Source organism: Pan troglodytes, chromosome 9, assembly GCF_028858775.2.
Source record: "Pan troglodytes isolate AG18354 chromosome 9, NHGRI_mPanTro3-v2.0_pri, whole genome shotgun sequence".
Lineage (NCBI taxonomy): Eukaryota > Metazoa > Chordata > Mammalia > Primates > Hominidae > Pan > Pan troglodytes.
Window position 1 is genome coordinate 125,014,625 of NC_072407.2, and position 19,753 is coordinate 125,034,377.

General features: G+C 45.7%; 1 protein-coding gene across 1 annotated transcript in view; it reads right to left on the reverse strand.

The window, feature by feature from the left end:
- CLMP (CXADR like membrane protein) overlaps nucleotides 1–19,753 on the reverse strand; it is a 121,003-nt gene that overhangs the window by 10,018 nt on the left and 91,232 nt on the right. Inside the window, exons 2-5 of the mRNA XM_001136596.7 lie at nucleotides 17,792–17,949; nucleotides 4,604–4,805; nucleotides 3,772–3,939; nucleotides 3,177–3,299 (exon numbers count right to left, since the gene is read on the reverse strand). Of these exons, the coding sequence (XP_001136596.2) occupies nucleotides 3,177–3,299; nucleotides 3,772–3,939; nucleotides 4,604–4,805; nucleotides 17,792–17,949 (651 nt within the window). The remainder of the gene's footprint in view (nucleotides 1–3,176; nucleotides 3,300–3,771; nucleotides 3,940–4,603; nucleotides 4,806–17,791; nucleotides 17,950–19,753) is intronic.

The following is a 19,753-nucleotide window of genomic DNA, read 5'->3' on the forward strand; positions in this document are numbered from 1 at the left end:
AATTAGTCTGCGACTTTGTAGCTCGATGTCAAATCCAGCAATCTGTTAATAGTAATAATAGCTAGTGTTACTGAACACCCACCATGTGTGAAGCCCTGTTCCTAGGCTTGACTGGTGTTGGATGATCTGCCTCTGAAATGGCTCATTCACATGGCTGTTGGCTGGAGGCCTCAGTTTCCTCGCTTAAAATAAAACATAAAACATGGGCCTCTATATAAGGCTCCTAAAGCAGCTGGCTTCCCATAAAGTGAGTGATCTAAGAGAGAGAGGATCTGAGTGATCTGAGATCTAAGAGATCAAAGCAAACTGCAGTGCTTTTGCAGATGCAACATACCATCACTTCTGCTGTATTATACTCATCAGAAGTGAGTCACTAAGTTCAGATCACACTCAAAAAGAGGAGAATGAAGGTGTACTTTTTTTTTTTTTTTTGGAGACGGAGTTTCGCTCTTGTTGCCCAGGCTGGAGTGCAGTGGCACAATCTAGGCTCACTACAACTTCCACCTCCCGGGTTCAAGTGATTCTCCTGCCTTGGCCTCCCAAGTAGCTGAGATTACAGGCATGTGCCACCACGCCCAGCTAATTTTCTATTTTTAGTAGAGATGGGGTTTCACCCTGTTGGTCAGGCTGGTCTCGAACTCCCAACTTCAAGTGATCTGCCCGCTTTGGCCTCCCAAAGTGTTGGGATTACAGGTGTGAGCCACTGCGCCTGGACAAAGGTATATCTCTTGAAGGGAGAAGTAGCAAATAATTACTTGGACATATTTTTAAAACCACCAGAGTGCAAATTCTAATAAGTACAGTATATAAATACATAATAAAGAACTCTTTCAAATCAGTAGGAAAACAGCTAAACCAAAATAGGCACAGAATGTTGAAGTATAACTTTGAAAAAAGTAAAATACTGATTCTGACAAATTAAAGGTTTTATTTAACTTATTAATAAGGGGGCGCTGGGTGTGGTGGCTCACACCTGTGATCCCAGCACTTTGGGAGGCCGAGGTGGGCGGATCACGAGGTCAGTAGTTTGAGACCAGCCTGGCCAACATAGTGAAACCCCGTCTCTACTACTAAAAATACAAGAATTAGCCAGGTGTGGTGGCACGCACCTGTAGTCCCAGCTACTCGCTACTCGGGAGGCTGAAGCGGGATAATCGCTTGAACCTGGGAGGTGGAGGTGGCAATGAGCCAAGACCACGCCATTGCACTGCAGCCTGGGTGACAGAGTGAGACTCTGTCTCAAAAAAACAAAAAACAAAAAAAAACCAACAACAAAAAAAAACAGGGTGGGGGTTAGGAAAATGTTAAAAGTGGTCCAAAGAGCATTTGAGAAATTAGAGACAATTTAACAAAGATGTTATGGAGACAATGTAACAAAGATTAATATCCATGCCCTGCTTCCTTTTGTCTTTCAACTTGGTTTATCCTGTCTTTTTTCAAGACTCAATCTCTAGATTATAAGCCTGGCATACTATTTATTGCACCAAATAAATTTTAACACTGCAAACATGGCTTGTGGATATAGGATTTGGTTCAAAAGTCTGAAGTTACTAAATTGATTAAGGAGAAATAATAATAATAGCTAATGTTACTGAACACCCACTGTATGTCAAGCCCTGTTCCTAGGCAGTTGTAAGTAAATGTGTTCATTTACTAACTTTTCAGAAAAACTCTAAGAGGCCAGGTGGCGTTGTGCATGCCGGTAATCCCAGCACTCTGGGAGGTGAAGAAGGGTGGATTGCCTAAGTCCAGGAGTTCGAGACCAGCCTGGCCAATGTGGCAAAACCCTGTCTCTACAAAAATTAGCCAGGTGTGACGGCATGTGCCTGTAATTCCAGCTACTCAGGAGGCTGAGGCAGGAGAGTCGCTTGAACCCGGGAGGCAGAGGCTGCAGTAAGCCAAGATCACACCACTGCACTCCAGCCTGGGTGACAGAGCAAGACCCTGTCCAGAAAAAAAAAAAAAAAAAAAGGAAAAAAAGAAAAACTCTATGAGACAGTTAACTATTATTCTCCTTTGTAGATTGGGAAATATGCCTAAGGTACTACAGAGTTAGTGGTAGCTGTGATTGAAATCCAGGCAGTTATCTGACTCCATGGCTGATGCTCTTAGTCGCCTACTACTGTCTCTCATCTGTACTTGAAGCAAATCAAATTCTTGATTATAACACATGTACACACGTGTGTGTGCATGAGCACATGCACATACGCACTCACAAACACTCTGTGGAGGGGAGAAATCTCATCTACTTGCCTAGAATGGTAGTGGCATATAACTAACTAGCTGCACGGTTTTGTTTGTTTTTGTTTTTAGGAATGGTGTTTATTTAGTACTCCCCTGGATATAGTGAATTTCTTTAGGGGGCTGGCTAATTCACATGTTTGTAAATACAGAGTCAACTGGTGTGTTTTTGTTTTTTTTGGTTGGAGTCTCGCCCTGTTGTCCAGGCTGGAGTGCAATGGCACCATCTCGGCTCACTGCAACCTCCGTGTCTCAGGTTAAAGCAATTCTCCTGCCTCAGCCTCCTGAGTAGCTGGGATTACAGGCACGCATCAGCACACCTGGCTCATTTTTTGTCTTTTAGTAGAGATGGGGTTTCACCATGTTGGTCAGGCTGAACTCCTGACCTCGTGATCTGCCTGCCTCAGCCTCCCGAAGTGCTGGGATTACAGGCATGAGCTGCCACGCTGGGCTGGTTTTTTTTGTTGTTTTTTGTTTTTGAGAGGGAGTCTCAGTCTGTCACCCAGACTGGAGTGCAGTGGCGTGATCTTGGCTCACTGCAACCTCCGCCTCCCAGGTTCAGGAGATTTTCCTGCCTCAGCTTCCTGAGTAGCTGAGATTACAGGCGCCCACCACACCCAGCTAATTTTTGTATTTTAGTAGAAACGGGGTTTCACCATGTTAGCCAGGCTGGTCTCGAACTCCTGACCTCAACTGATCTGCCCACCTGGGCCTCCCAAAGTGCTGGGATTACACGTGTGAGCCACTGTGCCTGGCCAGTCAATTGTTGAGTGGTCTTTGCAACTATTGAATTTATTTTGGTGATAGCCATATCCTTCTGGAGATAAAGATTTTGACCTTAACCTTACTCTTACTTATGATTAGAATGTCTTAACATTGATCTACAATGCAAAAACAAACAGAAAAATGAAACTAAAACCTCTTTGGATGCTTACACTGTACAGTTACTCGCACCACACAGCTTTCCTTCCCAGCTTCGTTGCCTGCTGTGCACTGGTACAGTCCAGAGTAGGACATGGTAAGATTCTGCAGCAGAACTCGTCCAGGGTGGTTGTAGTCTGCACAAGCAGAAAGAATGACTGTAAATCCCTTTAGTGACGGTATCTATATTTATTGTTTACTTTATTGTATCACTGAGCTGAGATTCCGTAATACTATTTGATAAGAATGAAATGATGGAAAAGATATCCTTTGGGAACATGAGAAGAAAGGTAAACATTTTTTTTAAGTTGTAGCACATCCTCAAAAGTTACAAAAGATTGTGAACATTTAAGGGATACTAAACATAATATTTAGATATAGTGGATTTATGTAGTACATTTCTTCCAATCTCTTTTACTACTTTTACATGTCATTTGAGGAAAGGAAAGACAGATTTTCTGTTCTAGTTAATGGATTTTAAAAATGGCAGTTCAGGAGGTTCAGCAGGGTATTTCAGGTCATATAGTGAGTTGCTGAGAAAGCTGATTTAGAGCTCACGGATAGAGGACTATTTTGTTGGCTCAATAGATTGGTAGGAAGATGACTTACCAATCCTAGATTTGGGAGGCAGACGTTCATCCTCTCCCTCTTTCTCTCGGATTCGCTGCCAGTAATACACAATGGGCTCTGTGCCAGAGGATGACTCACACTGCAAAGTCAGGTCACTTCCTTCTGTCAGCTCTCCTTCCAACTCACACTTGGGCTTGGATGGTCTCACTGGCAACAGCAACAACAAGCAAAAGTGTAGTGATTCAAAGATCCCCAAACACCAGACTCAATGGAAAAATTATGTCCTATTGAGTTGCTTCTCCAGCCATCTGTTTTGGTCAACTTTTGAGTGGGGATTCAACTAGCCTTGCTTTACACTACCCCCAGCAAAACATCCACCTCCATCCCCTAAGCACACATACCCGCAACTCCAGTGGTGCTGTTTTAATTTTTGGGGCAGAGGCTGCCTCATTACTTCTCAAAGAAGACACATTATTATTGGACATTTTAGGAAAGTTGAGCATGGTTTTACTGATACAGAAGTGTATTAATTTGGAAGCAATTAAGTAGAACTTGGTAGCTCTTGCTGTCAAAAAACAGAAATGAATTTGAATCATATCTGAGAGACTTAAATATGAAGATCCCACTTAAATATTAGAGAATATGTTTTGTAATGGACAACTATGGAAAATTGCTCTTATATTTTCATTTTTTATTATGGCTATAATGCAGAAGATACACATTTCTTTCCAGGGAACTGGACGAGGTGACCTCTGAATGTGTAATCCAAAGTACTGAACATGATGTTTTGTACCACCGTGATGCATATGGCTATCCCTCTTAGATACCTTAGAAATAAGCTGTAGACATTCACTTTGGCATCCTATCTTACCTAAGACTTTTAAGATGACATGGCTCCACACGTAGCGCCCTGAATTCTTAACCTTACAGGTGTACCGGCCCTCATCACTGGGCTTCAGAGGTTCAATCTGCAAGGAGGCATCTCCTGCCAGGAAATTGGAAGCAAAGGCCACTCGGCCCTTCTGTTCCTCAGTCAAGTTATTGTAGACATGACGACTGGAGTAAGTGATCACCTGTGGGATAGACCGAGGCAGAGTCAAGCAGCGTAACTCTCAGCCTGCCTTTCCTGATGGTGTGAAGAGGAAAGGGAGTACTCCCAGTGGCACAAAGTAGTCAAGCCTGGGGCTGAGAGTCCAAGAGACCTCTGTTCTAAATAAAAGTTAAAAATACAGTACATTTGCACCTAGGCCTTGCCTCTCCTTCCAAAAATAATAACACTTCATGTTTGTGTAGCATTTTTAGTTATAAAGTATTATTAAATGCTCAGAACCACTCCATCTTACAGGTAAGGAATTTGAAGTTTGACTTACATACCGAAGTTCACACAGCTACGTCAAGGAAAGGAGGAAAACGTGCAAGTGTACAGCTATGCACGTATTAAGCATAGACTTGTGAAAGGAAAAGAAACCTCGGGACCCCTCGGGAAGCCAAAGGGAAGGTCGAGCTTGGAACGATGTCGGCAAACCTGCCTCCCATTCTTTTTTTTTTTTTAAGTATTTGAGAGACTTCTATGAGACAGGACTGTTTCCTTGGTTTTATTTATTTATTTATTTATTTTTGAGACAGTCTCGCTCTGTCACCCAGGCTGGAGTGCAGTGGCACAATCTTGGCTCACTGTAACCTCCGCTTCCTGGGTTCAAGCAGTTCTCCTGCCTCAGCCTCCTGAGTAGCTGGGATTACAGGTGTACACCACCATGCCCGGCTAACTTTTGTATTATTGGTAGAGACAGGGTTTCGCCATGTTGGCCAGGCTGGTCTTGAACTCTTGGCCTCAGGTGATCCACCCTCCTTGGCCTCCCAAAGTGCTGGGATTACAGGCATGAGCCACCACGCCTGGCCTGCCTTCCATTCTATTCCTGAATAAGAAATAAGATAGCTACAAAGATAAAAAAAAAAAAAAAAAAAAAAGCTTACAGTACTCCTGCACAATTTGCCCACAAGGTGACTGCTTGTGGACAAAGGACAGACAGAACTCACAGTTACCCCTCTGCACACATGAGATAAATGCATATCTGATTGCTTCCTTTGCCCTATTTCACTAAGCCGGACTAATTTTTTTTGTTTTTTTTTGTTTTTTTTTTTGAGATAGAGTCTCACCCTTGTCGCCCAGTCTGGAGTACAATGGTGCGATCCTGGCTCACTGCAACCTCTGTCTCCTGGGTTCAAGCAATTCTTCTGCCTCAGTCTCCTGAGTAGCTGGGATTACAGATGCATGCCACCATGACTTGCTCATTTTTGTATTTTTAGTAGAGCTGGGGTTTCTCCATGTTGGCCAGGCTGGTCTTGAACTCCTGACCTCAGATGATCTGCCTGCCTCAGCCTCCCAAAGTGCTGGGATTACAGGCGTGAGCCACTGCACCTGGCCCTAATTTTTTATTTTAGTAGAGATGGGGTTTCACCATTCTGGCCAGGCTGGTCTCAAAGTCCTGACCTCAGGTGATCCACCCTCCTCGGCTTCCCAAAGTGCTGGGATGACAGGTGTGAGCCACTGCGCCTGGCAAATCTCTTCTTTGGTTCAAGTGATTTATAATCAAGTGAGATTAACAAGGAAAGACTATTAAACAGAGAAAAAGAAATGATTTATTTGAAATAGTATCAAGGAGAGTGTCCCAGACAAGTTGGTGGCATTTGCGCTAGGCTTTGAGAGGCAAGGAGAAAAGGCCTGGAGGGAGCATTCCAGATACACAGAAGGGCACTAAAAAAGGCATGCAAGCATATGGGCGTCTCCCAGGCACATTTCAGCTGCAGCTGTTCCAAATTGTTTCACTCAAGCCCTCAACCCTGCCTTTGATCACGTGATGCTCCACAGCTCTTCAGAGCCTTTCCTGAGAAGGTTCTCTCAATCAGGTAAAACCTATGAACTCTGACCCGGAAAAAACTCACATATTATTTTGCAGATAATTCCATGGGGTTCCTAGCACTCAAGGGAAAGCCCTCTGCTTTAGGCACAGATGGGGAAGAGCTAGGATCACAGCCCTTCTCCTGGATGTGTACTTGTTTGTTCTAAATATTTGTGGGGGCCAGATGCGCGGTGGTTCACGCCTGTAATCCAAGCACTTTGGGAGACCAAGGCTGGTGGTTTGCTTGAGCCCAGGAGGTTGAGGCTATAGTGAGCCAAGACTGCGCCACTGCACTCCAGCCTGGGTGACAGAGTGAGACCCTGTCTCAACAAATAAAATTTAAAAAAAGAAAAAAATGTAACTGGGTGCGGTGGCTCACAACTGTAATCCCAGCATTTTGGGACGCCAAGGTGAGCAGATCACTTGAAGTCAGGAGTTTGAGACCAGCCTGGTCAACATGGTGAAACCCTGTCTCTACTAAAAAATACAAAAATTAGACAGGTGGCCTGGCGTGGTGGCTCACGCCTATAATCCCAGTCCTTTGGGAGGCCGAGGTGGGCAGATCACCTGAGGTTGGGAGTTCAAGACCAGCCTGACCAACATGGTGAAACCCCGTCTCTACTAAAAATACAAAATTAGCCAGGCGTGGTGGCGCATGCCTATAATCCCAGCTACTTGGGAGGCTGAGGCAGGAGAATTGCTTGAACCCGGGAGGCAGAGGTTGCGATGAGCCAAGATCACGGCATTGCACTGCAGTCTGGGAAACGAGCGAAACTCCGTCTCAAAAAAAAAAGAAAGAAAAAAATTAGGTGTGGTGGTGTGCGCCTGTAAACCCAGCTACTCAGGAGGCTGAGGCAGCAGAATCACTTGAACCTGGGAGGCAGAGATTGCAGTGAGTGGAGATTATGCCACTGCACTCCAGCCTGGGCAACATAACAAGACTCTGTCTCAAAAAAATAAAATGAAATAAATAAATATTTGTGGCTGGGTGCGGTGGCTCATGCCTGTAATCCCAGTACTTTGGGATGCCGAGGCGGGTGGATCACGAGGTCAAGAGATCGAGACCATCCTGGCCAATATGGTGAAACCCTGTCTCTACTAAAAATACAAAAATTAGCTGGGTGTGGTGGCATATACCTGTAGTCCCAGCTACTAAAGAGGCTGAGGCAGAAGAATCGCTGGAACCCAGGAGGCAGAGGTTCCAGTGAGCCGAGATCATGCCACTGCACTCCAGCCTAGGGACAGAGTGAGACTCTGCCTCAAAACAAGACAAAACAAAACAAAAAAAATGTTTGTAGGGTGTTGTTGGCCCCACATCCTGTTGTACTCCATAGGGTAGGTTTTGTTTCGTTTCTTTTTTTTTTTCTTTGAGACGGAGTTTCACTCTTTTTGCCCAGGCTGGGGTGCAATGGCGTGATCTTGGCTCACCACAACCTCCGCCTCCCGGGTTCAAGTGATTCTCCTGCCTCAGCCTCCTGAGTAGCTGGGATTACAGGCATGTGCCACCAGGCCCACATAATTTTGTATTTTTAGAAGAGACGGGGTTTCTCCACGTTGGTCAGGCTGGTCTCAAACTCCTGACTTCAGGTGATCTGCCCGCCTCGGCCTCGCCTAGGCTGGGATTACAGGTGTGAGCCACCATGCCCAGCTGGAAGGGTAGGTTTCTTGGCAGGTGGTAGAGCTGCCTTAGTAATGCAAAATTGCTGGGATAGTTGGAAAAGAAGGAAATGCATTCACAACAGGAAAAAACTGGAAGCTCTAGAGTTTGTCTCCATTCAAAGACTGAAAGTAAGGGGGCCTTACACCTGGAGATAAGGCAGGTAAGCTTGGAACACTTAATAGGTGCTCTATTAATGTTTCTCTTTCTTTCTGATTTGTCCATATTTCCCCCAGATGCATAATCACCTACAGTGAAGTCAGTTTGTACTTTCTAGGAGAATGAAGAGAGGCAAAACCTACAAGACAGTGAAGCACTGGGTAATTTTTAGGAACTTTGGGGTTTTGTGGGCTTTGAGAGGTGGGTGACTTTTTGGCCTGAGAGCTTTGGAATTTCTTTCTTGTTTATTTTATTTATTTATTTTTGAGATGGAGTTTCACTCTTGTTGCCCAGGCTGGAGTGCAGTGGCATAATCTCCACTCATTGCAACCTCCGCCTCCTGGGTTCAAGCGATTCTCCTGTCTCAGCCTCCTAAGTAGTTGGGATTACAGGCATGCACCACCACACCAGCTAATTTTGTATTTTTAGTAGAGACGGGGTTTTACCACGTTGGTCAGGCTGGTCTCGAACTCCTGACCTCAGGTGATCCACCCGCCTCAGCTTCCCAAAGTGCTGGGATTCCAGGCGTGAGCCATGGCGCCCAGCTGCTTGTTTATTTTAGTATTTGGGTTAGCATCCAGAGATGCCTTCGTCTTGAAATGTATATTTGAATTTGAAGAATCTTTGTAGCTGTGGTCCAAAGTAGAATCAGGCTGCTTTGGACTGCTAGAAAAGTACAGCAAGCACTTTCAAACTGTTTTCAACAGACTCACATTAAGAAATACAGTTTTCTAGCCCGGGGCTCATGCCTGTAATCCCAGCACTTTGGGAGGCCAAGGCAGGCAGATCACTTGAAGCCAGGAGTTCCAGACGAGCCTGGCCAACGTGGTGAAACCCCATCTCTACTAAAATTACAAAAATTAGCCAGGCATGGTGGCGCACGCCTGTAGTCCCAGCTACTCAGGTGGCTGAGGCAGGAGAATTGCTTGAGCCCAGGAGACGAAGTTTGCAGTGAGCCGAGATCATGCCACTGCACTTCAGTCAAAAAAAAAAGAAACACATTTTTCTTCATGACACAGCGTACACATACATAACTGAAACATAAGTTTCATGAGTATATGTGCAGTATGCTCTGATATTGTCTAGTCTATGTTAAAAGAAAACAAAATGACCAGGTGCAGTGGCTCATGCCTGTAATCCCAGCACTTTGGGAGGCCGAGGCGGGCGGATCACAAGGTCAGGAGATCAAGACCATCCTGGCTAACACGGTGAAACCCCGTCTCTACTAAAAATACAAAAAATTAGCCAAAATATTAGCTGGGTGTGGTGGCGGGCGCCTGTAGTTCCAGCTACTTGGGAGGCTGAGGCAGGAGAATGGCGTGAACCCAGGAGGCGGAGCTTGCAGTGAGCCAAGATCGCACCACTGCACTCCAGCCTGGGCGACAGAGCGAGACTCCATCTCAAAAAAAAAAAAAAAAAAAAAAGAAACAAAACAAGGCTGGGCGCGGTGGCTCACACCTGTAATCTCAGCATTTTGGGAGACCAAGGCGGGCAGATCACCCGAGGTCAGGAGTTCGAGACCAGCTTGACCAACATGGAGAAACCCATCTTTATTAAAAATACAAAATTAGCTGGGCGTGGTGGTGCATGCCTGTAATCCCAGCTACTCGGGAGGCTTAGGCAGGAGAACCCAGGAGGCGGAGGTTGCAGTGATCCAAGATCACGCCATTGCACTCCAACCTGGGCAACAAGAGCAAAACTCTGTCTCAAAAAAAAAAAAAAAAATTTCTTATCATTTAGGATCCACTAACTGGTTGTGATACAGATTTTGAAAAAACACTAGGCCGGGCATGGTGGCTTACGCCTGTAATCTCAGCACTTTGGGAGGCCAAGGTGGGTGGATCATGAGGTCAGGAGATTGAGACCAGCCTGGCCAACATTGCGCAACCCCCATCTCTACTAAAATACAAAAAAAAAAAAAATTAGCTGGGCGTGGTGGCACACGCCTATACTCCCAGGTACTCAGGAGGTGGAGGTTGCGGTGAGCCGAGATTGTGTCACTGCACTCCAACCTGGCAACAGAGTGAGACTCCGTCTCAAAAAAAAAGAAAAAACACTGTGCCAGGCCGCAGTGATTGGGATTGCTGGCTGGGAAGTCAAATGATCTCCAAACGGAAGCCTCTCCACTGACAGCTGTGTGCCTGGCTCTGATCACTTATCCTTTCTAAGCCTTAAGATCCTGAACTATAAAAGGGGGCTGCATTACTTCATAGGATTTTTGTGGGAATGAGATAGTAAGCACTCAAGTGTTAGCATTATCATTTTTATTAGCCTGGTTCTGGGTTCAAGAAGGCCCCTAAGGTTTTAAAAATTGTTTGGCCCAATACCCAAAGAATACTAATCATTCTGTCCCCAGAAAGAGCTGGGTCCGGTTGCATTTTCTCATGGCCCAATAACGAGAAGCCGACAAACTAGGAAAGAAGGGAATTTATCACTGTAACTGGATACAGGGAGAAGGTTGGAGATAATTCCACCAGACCAACTCAAAAGTGTACAATTTTCTTAGTGCTTATATAGGTTGGGGTTATGTGCCTATGTGCAGTATAGCATTTGCCTAAGTCTATAGGTAACTATTTTGTTTCAACTAGAAGGTCAGAGGCCAAAAAATGCTTGCTAAGTCTGATTAAACTGCGAGGGTCCCAGTATCTTCAAGGCCTATCTACTGTGGTACTGGAGTGATTCTTTCTTTCTTTTTTTTCTGAGACAGAGTTTCATTCTGTCACCCAGGCTGGAGTGCAGTGCCACAATCTTGGCTCCCTGCAACCTTTGCCTCCTGCGTTCAAGCGATTCTCCTGCCTCAGCCTCCCATGTAGCTGGGACTACAGGCGCATGCCACCACGTCCAGCTAATTTTTGTAGTTTTAGTAGAGATGGGGTTTCGCCAGGTTGGCCAGGCTGGTCTCAAACCCCTGACCTTAAGTGACCTGCCCACCTCAGTCTCCCAAAGTGCTGGGATTACAGGCATGAGCCACCGTGCCCATCCAGAGTGATTATTCCTATCTTATCTCATGTACAGCTTGGTCTGAAGAGCTGCTTAGACTTTCCAATAAATCTATTCAAACAACGGCCTCTGTTACCTTGACTTGTCTCAGATTTCGACAACCCAAGACAGGTCCTGGCACTAGGAATGTGAGACTGTCTCCGTTATTTTGACTTGCTCCAGGATACGGAGAAGCCTATGCACGTCTCCTACTGACCATATGTTTATATTTCTAGCTTTGATGTCTGGGCACCGACTTCCCTAAGTTTAATTATTTGCTCAGTGTTAAGGCAGTGCTGTGGAAATTTGTCTGTGTAACTGGAGTGCTGTGCAGGCCTGTCTGTGTGACTGTCATGCAGGCCCATCTGTCTGATTGTTAGGGAGAAACGGCCTGCTACAATTCCACACATTTGTGTAGCAAAACTCCCCTGGCTGAAAATCTGTTTCCCATCACCTGTGCACACTGATGAAGGCTTGGCCTTCTGAATGTTACACCTATGCCAGCGCAGTCTGGACCATACCTCATTTTTGACTCCTGCCCTCACATCTCTGAATCTCGTTGTCCCCAAACCTGATGTTTCTTGATTCTGAATAGTGTCTTCTGATAGATCTTGGCTTTGATTACGCAGTTTTTTCTTTCTGAAATGCCTTTTCCTCTTCTATTTTTGCCTCAACAACACCTATATAAGGCCTCAAGATCAAGCTCAAGGACCGCTTTCTGTATATAGCCTTTCTCGACTCCCCAGTTAGAATGGTGACTCCCTACTTCAACCTGTGGTGTTTGGGGCATACCGCTACCATAGTGCATGGTACGTTCAGGTAGGTCTGACTCCATCTGCTTTTCCTCGCTTTCCCTAAAATCTTGTCTCCACACACACACACAAAGACACACACTTTTTTTTTTTTTTCTGAGATGGAGCCTAGCTCTGTCGCCCAGGTTGGAGTGCAGTGGCACAATCTTGGCCCACTGCAACCTCCGCCTCCCGGGTTCAAGCGATTCTTCTGCCTCAGCCTCTCGAGTAGCTGGGATTACAGTCACACACCACCACGCCCGGCTAATTTTTGTATTTTTAGTAGAGACTGGGTTTCACCATATTGGCCAGGCTGGTCTTGAACTCTTGACCTTGTGATCCACCCGCCTTGGCCTCCCAAAGTGCTGGGATTACAGGCGTGAGCCACTGTGCCTGGCCACATTTTTCTTTTCTTTTTTGAGACAGACTCGCTCTTTTGCCCAGGTTGGAGTACAGTGACGCGATCTCAGCTCCCTGCAACCTTCGCCTCCTGGGTTCAAGTGATTCTTCTGCCTCAGCCTCCCAAGTAGCTGGAACCACATGTGTGTGCCACCATGCCCGGCTAATTTTTTTGTATTTTTAGTAGAGATGGGGTTTCACCATATTGGTCAAGCTGCACTTGAGCTCCTGACCTCGTGATCTGCCCACCTCGGCCTCCCAAAGTGCTGAGATTACAGGTGTGAGCCACTGTGCCCGGCCTGACACACACTTTTTTTTTTTTTTTTTTTTTTTTTGAGATGTTGTCTCATGCTGTCGCCCAGGCTGGAGTGCAGTGGTGTGATCTCTGCTCACTGCAACCTCCTCATCCCGGGTTCAAGCGATTCTCCTGCCTCAGCCTCCTGAGTAACTGGGACTACAGGCACCCGCCATCACTCCTGGCTAATTTTTGTATTTTTAGTAGAGACGGGGTTTCACCGTGTTGGTCAGGTTGGTCTCGAACTCCTGACCTTGTGATCTGCTGGCCTCAGCCTCCCAAAGTGCTAGAATTACAGGTGTGAACCACCACGCCCGGCCATCACACACCTACTTTTAAGAGACAGGTCTCATTGTGTTGCCCAGGCCGAGACTGTCTCAATATTTAATGAAGGAAAAAGGGATAACATGCAGGCAAGCATCTGACATCTTTGGAAAGGTGAAATTATACAATTGCAAGATACTATTTTTTGCGGGGTGGGGATGGAGTCTCACTCTGTCACCCAGGCTGGAGTGCAGTGGTGCGATCTCGGCTCACTGTGACCTCCGCCTCACAGGTTCAAGCAATTCTCCTGCCTCAGTCTCCCAAGTAGCTGGGATTACAGGTGCCTACCACCATGCCTGGCTAACTTTTTGTGTTTTTAGTCGAGAGAGGGTTTCACCATGTTGGCCAGGCTGGTTTCAAACTCTTGACCTCAAATGATCTGCCCACCTCGGCCTCCCAAAGTGCTAGGATTACAGGTGTGAGCCACTGCGCCCGGCCTATTTTGTTTTTTATCCTAAGAAATGTAGTGTTGAGACTAAGCAGTTCATCAGGGTGTGATGGGAGAAAAATGAACATCAATTTAGTCCTTTTGCAAACAAATAAAACAATTAAAAATATGAATTTCAGTGGTTTGGGGCTGTTTGTCATTCCTGGTGGACCTGGAACAATTTGTTAGGACTTATATAGAACAGATGGAGCAGCTCAACTTTCTGGCAGTCATTCTGCTGTGCCATCGCCTGCAGAGCAGTCGTAAAACTGCTCTGAATGGAGATGGATGCAGATCTCTCTTGATGTTTTAGATCAGGATTTTTCCGCCATTTGGTGTTTTCTCGGAGAAGAAGCCTACATAGCACATATTACACTTTCACATTATTTATGAAGGTAATACAGCTAGTGGTTCTCAGACCAGGCACTGAGGTCAGGGTGCCTAATTTGTTTTTTGTTCATTTGTGTTGTTTTGAGATGGTCTCCTGTCACCCAGGCTGGAGTGCAGTGGCGCCATCTCTGCTCACTGCAGCCTCGACTTCCCATGCTCAGCCATTCTCCCACCTTAGCCTCAGAAGTGGCTGAGATTATAGGCCTGTGCCACCATGCCCAGCTAATTTTTGTAATTTTAGTAGAGGTGGGGTTTCACCATGTTGCCCAGGCTGGTCTTGAACTCCTGAGCTCAAGTGGACCTCCTGCCTGGGCCTCCCAAACTGCTGGGATTACAGGCATGAGCCACTGTGCCCGCCCGGCCCAGCCCAGGGTGCCTAATTTGAAAATGCAAATTAGGTGACCTTAGGCAATTTGTTCACTATGTTTGTGTGTTTACACACATGTGGGCATACCTCAGCTCCTTATTTGTAAAATGGGCCCATTAATCCTAGTTATGAGTATTACATTAACAAATTTTAAAAATTGTTTTAGAAATGGGAGTTCTCACTCTGTTGCTCAGGCCATCTGGAACTCCTGGCCTCAAGTAGTCCTCCCACCTCAACCTCCTGAGTAGCTGGGACTACAGGCACAAGCTACTGCAACTGGCACATATTAAATAACATGAGATAATACGTGCTAAACAGATTTGCACCTGGCATATTTATTGGTTTCTTTGTTCCTACCTTTCTACCTACCCCTTCCCCTCCTTTCTTAAAAGAAAAATTATTTAAGAGATAGAATCTCACTGTGTCACCCAGGCTGGTCTCAAACTCCTGGGTTCAAGCAATCCACCCACCTCAGCCTCCTGAGTAGCTGAGATTGCAGACACTAGCCACTGTGCCAGGCTCTTTGTAAAAAATTATTAAATGTCTTTTCACTATAACCTCTAAGAAGGCAAGGACTATGATGTCTTCTTCACTATTGTATCCTGGTACCTAGCATGGCATACAGTAAGTGCTAAATAAGTTTGTGTAATCTGAATGATCGAATAAATGGACATCCTTGCTTCACAGTATCAACTGAAGACAAACAGGGAATTGTGACTGCTTAAAGCCATATCAAGGGCTTTTTGAAATCAATAATTAACATCCTAATCCTTATATTCACTTGGCTATATAACCAAGCAAGTCTTTTTTTCTTTAATTCAAATGAAAATACTTGGGTGAAAGTTAGATGTGTGAAATTGCTAATGAGAAAATTATCTAGTGAAACTTTTTTTTTTTGAGACAGTCTTGCTCTGTTGCCCAGGCTGGAGTGCAATGGCTCGATCTCAGCTCCAAGCTATTCTCCTGCCTCGGCCTCCTGAGTAGCTGGGATTATGGGCAGATGCCACCAGGCTTGGCTTATTTTTTTGTATTTTTAGTAGAGACAGAGTTTCACCATGTTGCCCAGCCTGATCTTGAACTCCTAACCTCAGGTTATCCACCCACCTTGGCCTCCCAAAGTGCTGGGATTACAGGTGTGAGCCACCGCACCTGGCCAAAACTTGTTAAAGATAGTAAAACAGACTATTCAAGAGGGGCCATGGTAATAGGTATGAAGACCTGTGAGTCAGAGATTGGGCTTGACTCTGATTCCAGCAAGTACAAGGGGAGTTTACAACCAAGGAGCAGGGTGGGGGTCATGAAATTACTAAGAGGGAACATCAGAGATGAGGGGTTTCTGATTGAACCTGCTTGGTAGGATTATTATTGTAGGCAGGACAGGGTGATAAGATACCAAGAGTGGAGCATTTTCACTAACCTGACTTAGCAGCATTCTTGCTCAAAACGTATTCTACGAGGGCAGAGAGGGAAGTCCAAGATTAGCTCTAGTCAGAAAGACCTCAGGAACCTGCCTCAAGTGTGATCAAAGAAGAGAATCTATCAGAGTCATTCTTGGATTTTTATTACAGGAACATGGGCTGTAATAAACATGAACATCACTTCATTCAGAACTGAGAGTATCAAATCTAGGCTGACCAAGAAGCTGTTAAAATAAACATACTCAGAGGTCTGGCACAATGGCTCACGCCTGTAATCCCAGCACTTTGGGAGGCCGAGGCAGGCGGAACACCTGAGGTCAGGAGTTCGAGACCAGCATGGCAACACTCAATCTCTACTAAAAAAACAAAAATTAGCTGGGCGTGGTGGTGGATGCCTGTAATCCCAGCTACTCAGGAGTTTGAGGCACGAGAATCGCTTGAACCCAGGAGGCGGAGGTGGCAGTGAGCTGAGATGGCGCCACAGCACTCCAGCCTGGGCAACAGAGTGAGACTTCATCTCAAACAACAACAACAACAACAAAAATCAGCCAGGCGTGGTGGTGCACGTCTGTAATCCCAGCTGCTCAGGAGGCTGAAGCGGGAGAATCGCTTGAACCCTGTGAGTGGAGGTTGCAGTGAGCTAAGATTGAGCCATTGCACTCCAGCCTGGACAACAAAGTGAGACTCTGTCCCAAAATAAAAAAATAAATCAATCAATAAACCTACTCAGGTTAAAGTGACCTCGCTCTACAGAGAACAGATAGTATCTTAGGATGTTGCTGTATGAGAACAAAATGACACGCAATATCAATATAATGAGGTGATGTAGACAGCTATGTAAGCAAGTTAAACTACAATAGTGATCCTGAAATCTGTTTTCGTGAAAACCTTAGCTCTTCCCAACATAAACCACGTTATAAAATTAGTGGTGTAGACAGAGAAGAGGAAAGGACAACTTTTTTCTTTCTTTTGCTTTTGTTTTGTTTTTGTTTTTTTTAGAAACAGTGTCTGGGTCTGTTGCCCAGGCTGGAGTACAGTGGTGTGATCTCAGCTCACTGCAGCCTTGACCTCCTGGGCTCAAGCGATCCTCCTGCACTCAAGTGATCCTCCTGCTTCAGCCTCGTGAGAAGCTGGGACTATGGGCATGTGGCATCACATCTGGCTAATTAAAAAAATTTTTTTGGTACAGAGGGAGTCTCACTTTGTTGCCCAGGCTGGTCTTGAACTCCTGGGCTCAAGCAGTTCACCCGCCTCAGGCTCCCAAAGTGTTGGGATTACAGGTGTGAGTCACTGCACCCGGCCTGACAACTTCTTATTTATTTAGAGACAGGGTCTTGCTATATTGCCCAGGCTCAAGTGCAGTGGCTATTTACAGGTGTGATCATAGCTCACTGCAGCCTGGCACTCCTGGGCTCAAGTGATCCTCCCACCTCAGCCTCCCAAGTGGCTGACACTACAGGTATGTGCCACCACATCTGGCTAATTTTTCTTTCTTTCTTTCTTTCTTTCTTTTTGAGATGGAGTCTTGCTGTGTCACCCAGGCTGGAACGCAGTGGCATGATCTCAGCTCACTGCAACCTCCACCTCCTGGGTTTAAGCAATTCTCCTGCCTCAGCCTCCCAAGTAGCTAGGTTTACAGGCATAGGCCACCACACCCAGCTATTATTAGTAGAGACAAGGTTTCACCATGTTGGCCAGTCTGGTCTCGAACTCCTGACCTCAGGTGTTCCACCCACCTTGGCCTCCCAAAATGCTGAGATTATAGGTGTGAGCCACCATACCCAGCAATACTCTTTCTTCTCTATAGTTTTGTATCTAAAGTCTTTCAAGTAGAAGCCAGATGAAAAAGGAATTCCAGCTCTTTCAGAGCCAGAAAGAAAGACTGGAAGACTGAAGAAAGGCAAATGCAGGAGGACAAGAAGGAGGAGGGACTGCAGCCAGGTGTCTACTTACCACTTTTTGGTTCCCTTCATTATCGGTGAGCAGCCATTCAATATCCAGAGTGTCTTTTTCTGGAAGCCCCAGTTGATGGTGGCAGGGCAAAGTGACCTTTTCCTCTGCCACTCTCTTGATCTCAGTGTGAGTCCCCAAGGTTCCAACATAGTAGGAAACTGGAAGAGGAAAATCTTTAATGAGTAATGCAGAGACTGGATGGCAATATGTGGGGAGCAAATATGACAACAAAGAATTATGGGATGTTTCCGTGTGCAAGGCCATGTCGAGGGGTTGCAAGAGTCCTAGACCAGGTGTACTAGAAGTCCTGGTCTCACACTGGCTCCTCCGTTAACTGAATTCATCACATCTTCTTTAACCACCCCAAATTACATCCTACTAGTGCCCGTCTTTCTTACCTTACTTGGTCTTTATGAACAATGAAATTGCTCATGTTAACTTTTTTTTTGAGATGGAGTTTTGCTCTTGTCGCCCAGGCTGGAGTGCAATGGCACGATCTCGGCTCACTGCAACCTCTGCCTCCTGAGTTCAAGTGATTCTCCTGCCTTAGCCTCCTGAGTAGCTGGAATTACAGGCGCTTGCCACCACACCCAGCTAATTTTTGTATTTTTAGTAGAGACAGGGTTTCACCATATTGGCCAGGCTGGCCTCGAACTCCTAACTTCAGGTGATCTACCCGCCTTGGCCTCCCAAAGTGCTGGTATTATAAGCATGAGCCACTGTACCCGGCCTGTTTGTTTGTTTGTTTGTTTGTTTGTTTTTAGAGAGATGGGGTGTCTCTCTGATGACAGGCTGGAGTGCAGTGGTGCAATCACGGCTCATTGCACCCTCGACCTCACCAATTCAAGCGATCCTCCCACCTCAGGCTCCAGAGAAGCTAAGACTATAGGCACATGCCACCATGCTGGCTAATTTTTTTTTTTTTTTGAGATGGAGTCTCGCTCTGTCACCCAGGCTGGAGTGCAGTGGTGCGATCTCGGCTCACTGCAACCTCCGCCCCCCAGGTTCAAGCGATTCTCGTGCCTCAGCCTCCCAAGTAGCTGGGATTACAGGCGCGCTGTAATTTTTGTACTTTTTAGTAGAGACGGGGTTTCACCATCTTGGCTAGGCTAGTCTTGAACTCTTGACCTCACCATCCACCCTCCTCAGCCTCCCAAAGTGCTGGGATTGCAGGCGTGAGCCACCGCGTCCGGCCATGCTGGCTCATTTTTTGTAGAGACAGGGTCTTGCTCTGTTATTATGCCAGGTCCCAGGTTACTTCTGGGCTGAAGCGATTCTCCAACCTTGGCCTCACAAAGTGCTAGAATTGCAGGCATGAGCCACCGTGCCTGGAAACAACTGTGTTTTTGATCTTTCTGTCTTCTATTAGCAGAGGCTTCCAAGAAGATGATACTCATGGAAACTGCACTAAGTTGCCCAGAAACTCATGTTCTTAAGTTATAGAGTCATAGCCATTTGAAGCTGGAGAAAACCTTAGAGATGAACCTTCTTACTTTCTTTAAGTCTAGTAACAGTTGTTGCTGACCAGTAGCATGTATTTAGAAGGATGAAAAGACAATTACACAAATACTGTAGTATAAAGGGAAATTATTTATGATCAAAGGGCTATGCAAATTCAGAGGAGAGAAATTATAGGCAATTAATTATAGGGTTCAGGAAAAGCTGAAATCCTTCCAGGGTTTTGTAAATATTAGAAACAGAGTATGTAAATCATCTAGTATAGTGTTTAGCACTGAGTGGCTCTGAATAAAAGGCAATTTATTTTATTATGGAGAAGGTGACATTTGATATGGAGCTTGGAAAATGGAATTCATGTGGATAGAATAGAGGAGGAGGAAAGGCGTTGAAATGTTGGGGGAGATGACAGGATCAAAGGCACAGGATGGGAGAGGCGGTGGGGGGCGGATATTCAGTGAATGGTAATAGTTCAGCTTGGCTGGTGTGAAGAAGAAATGTGGAAAA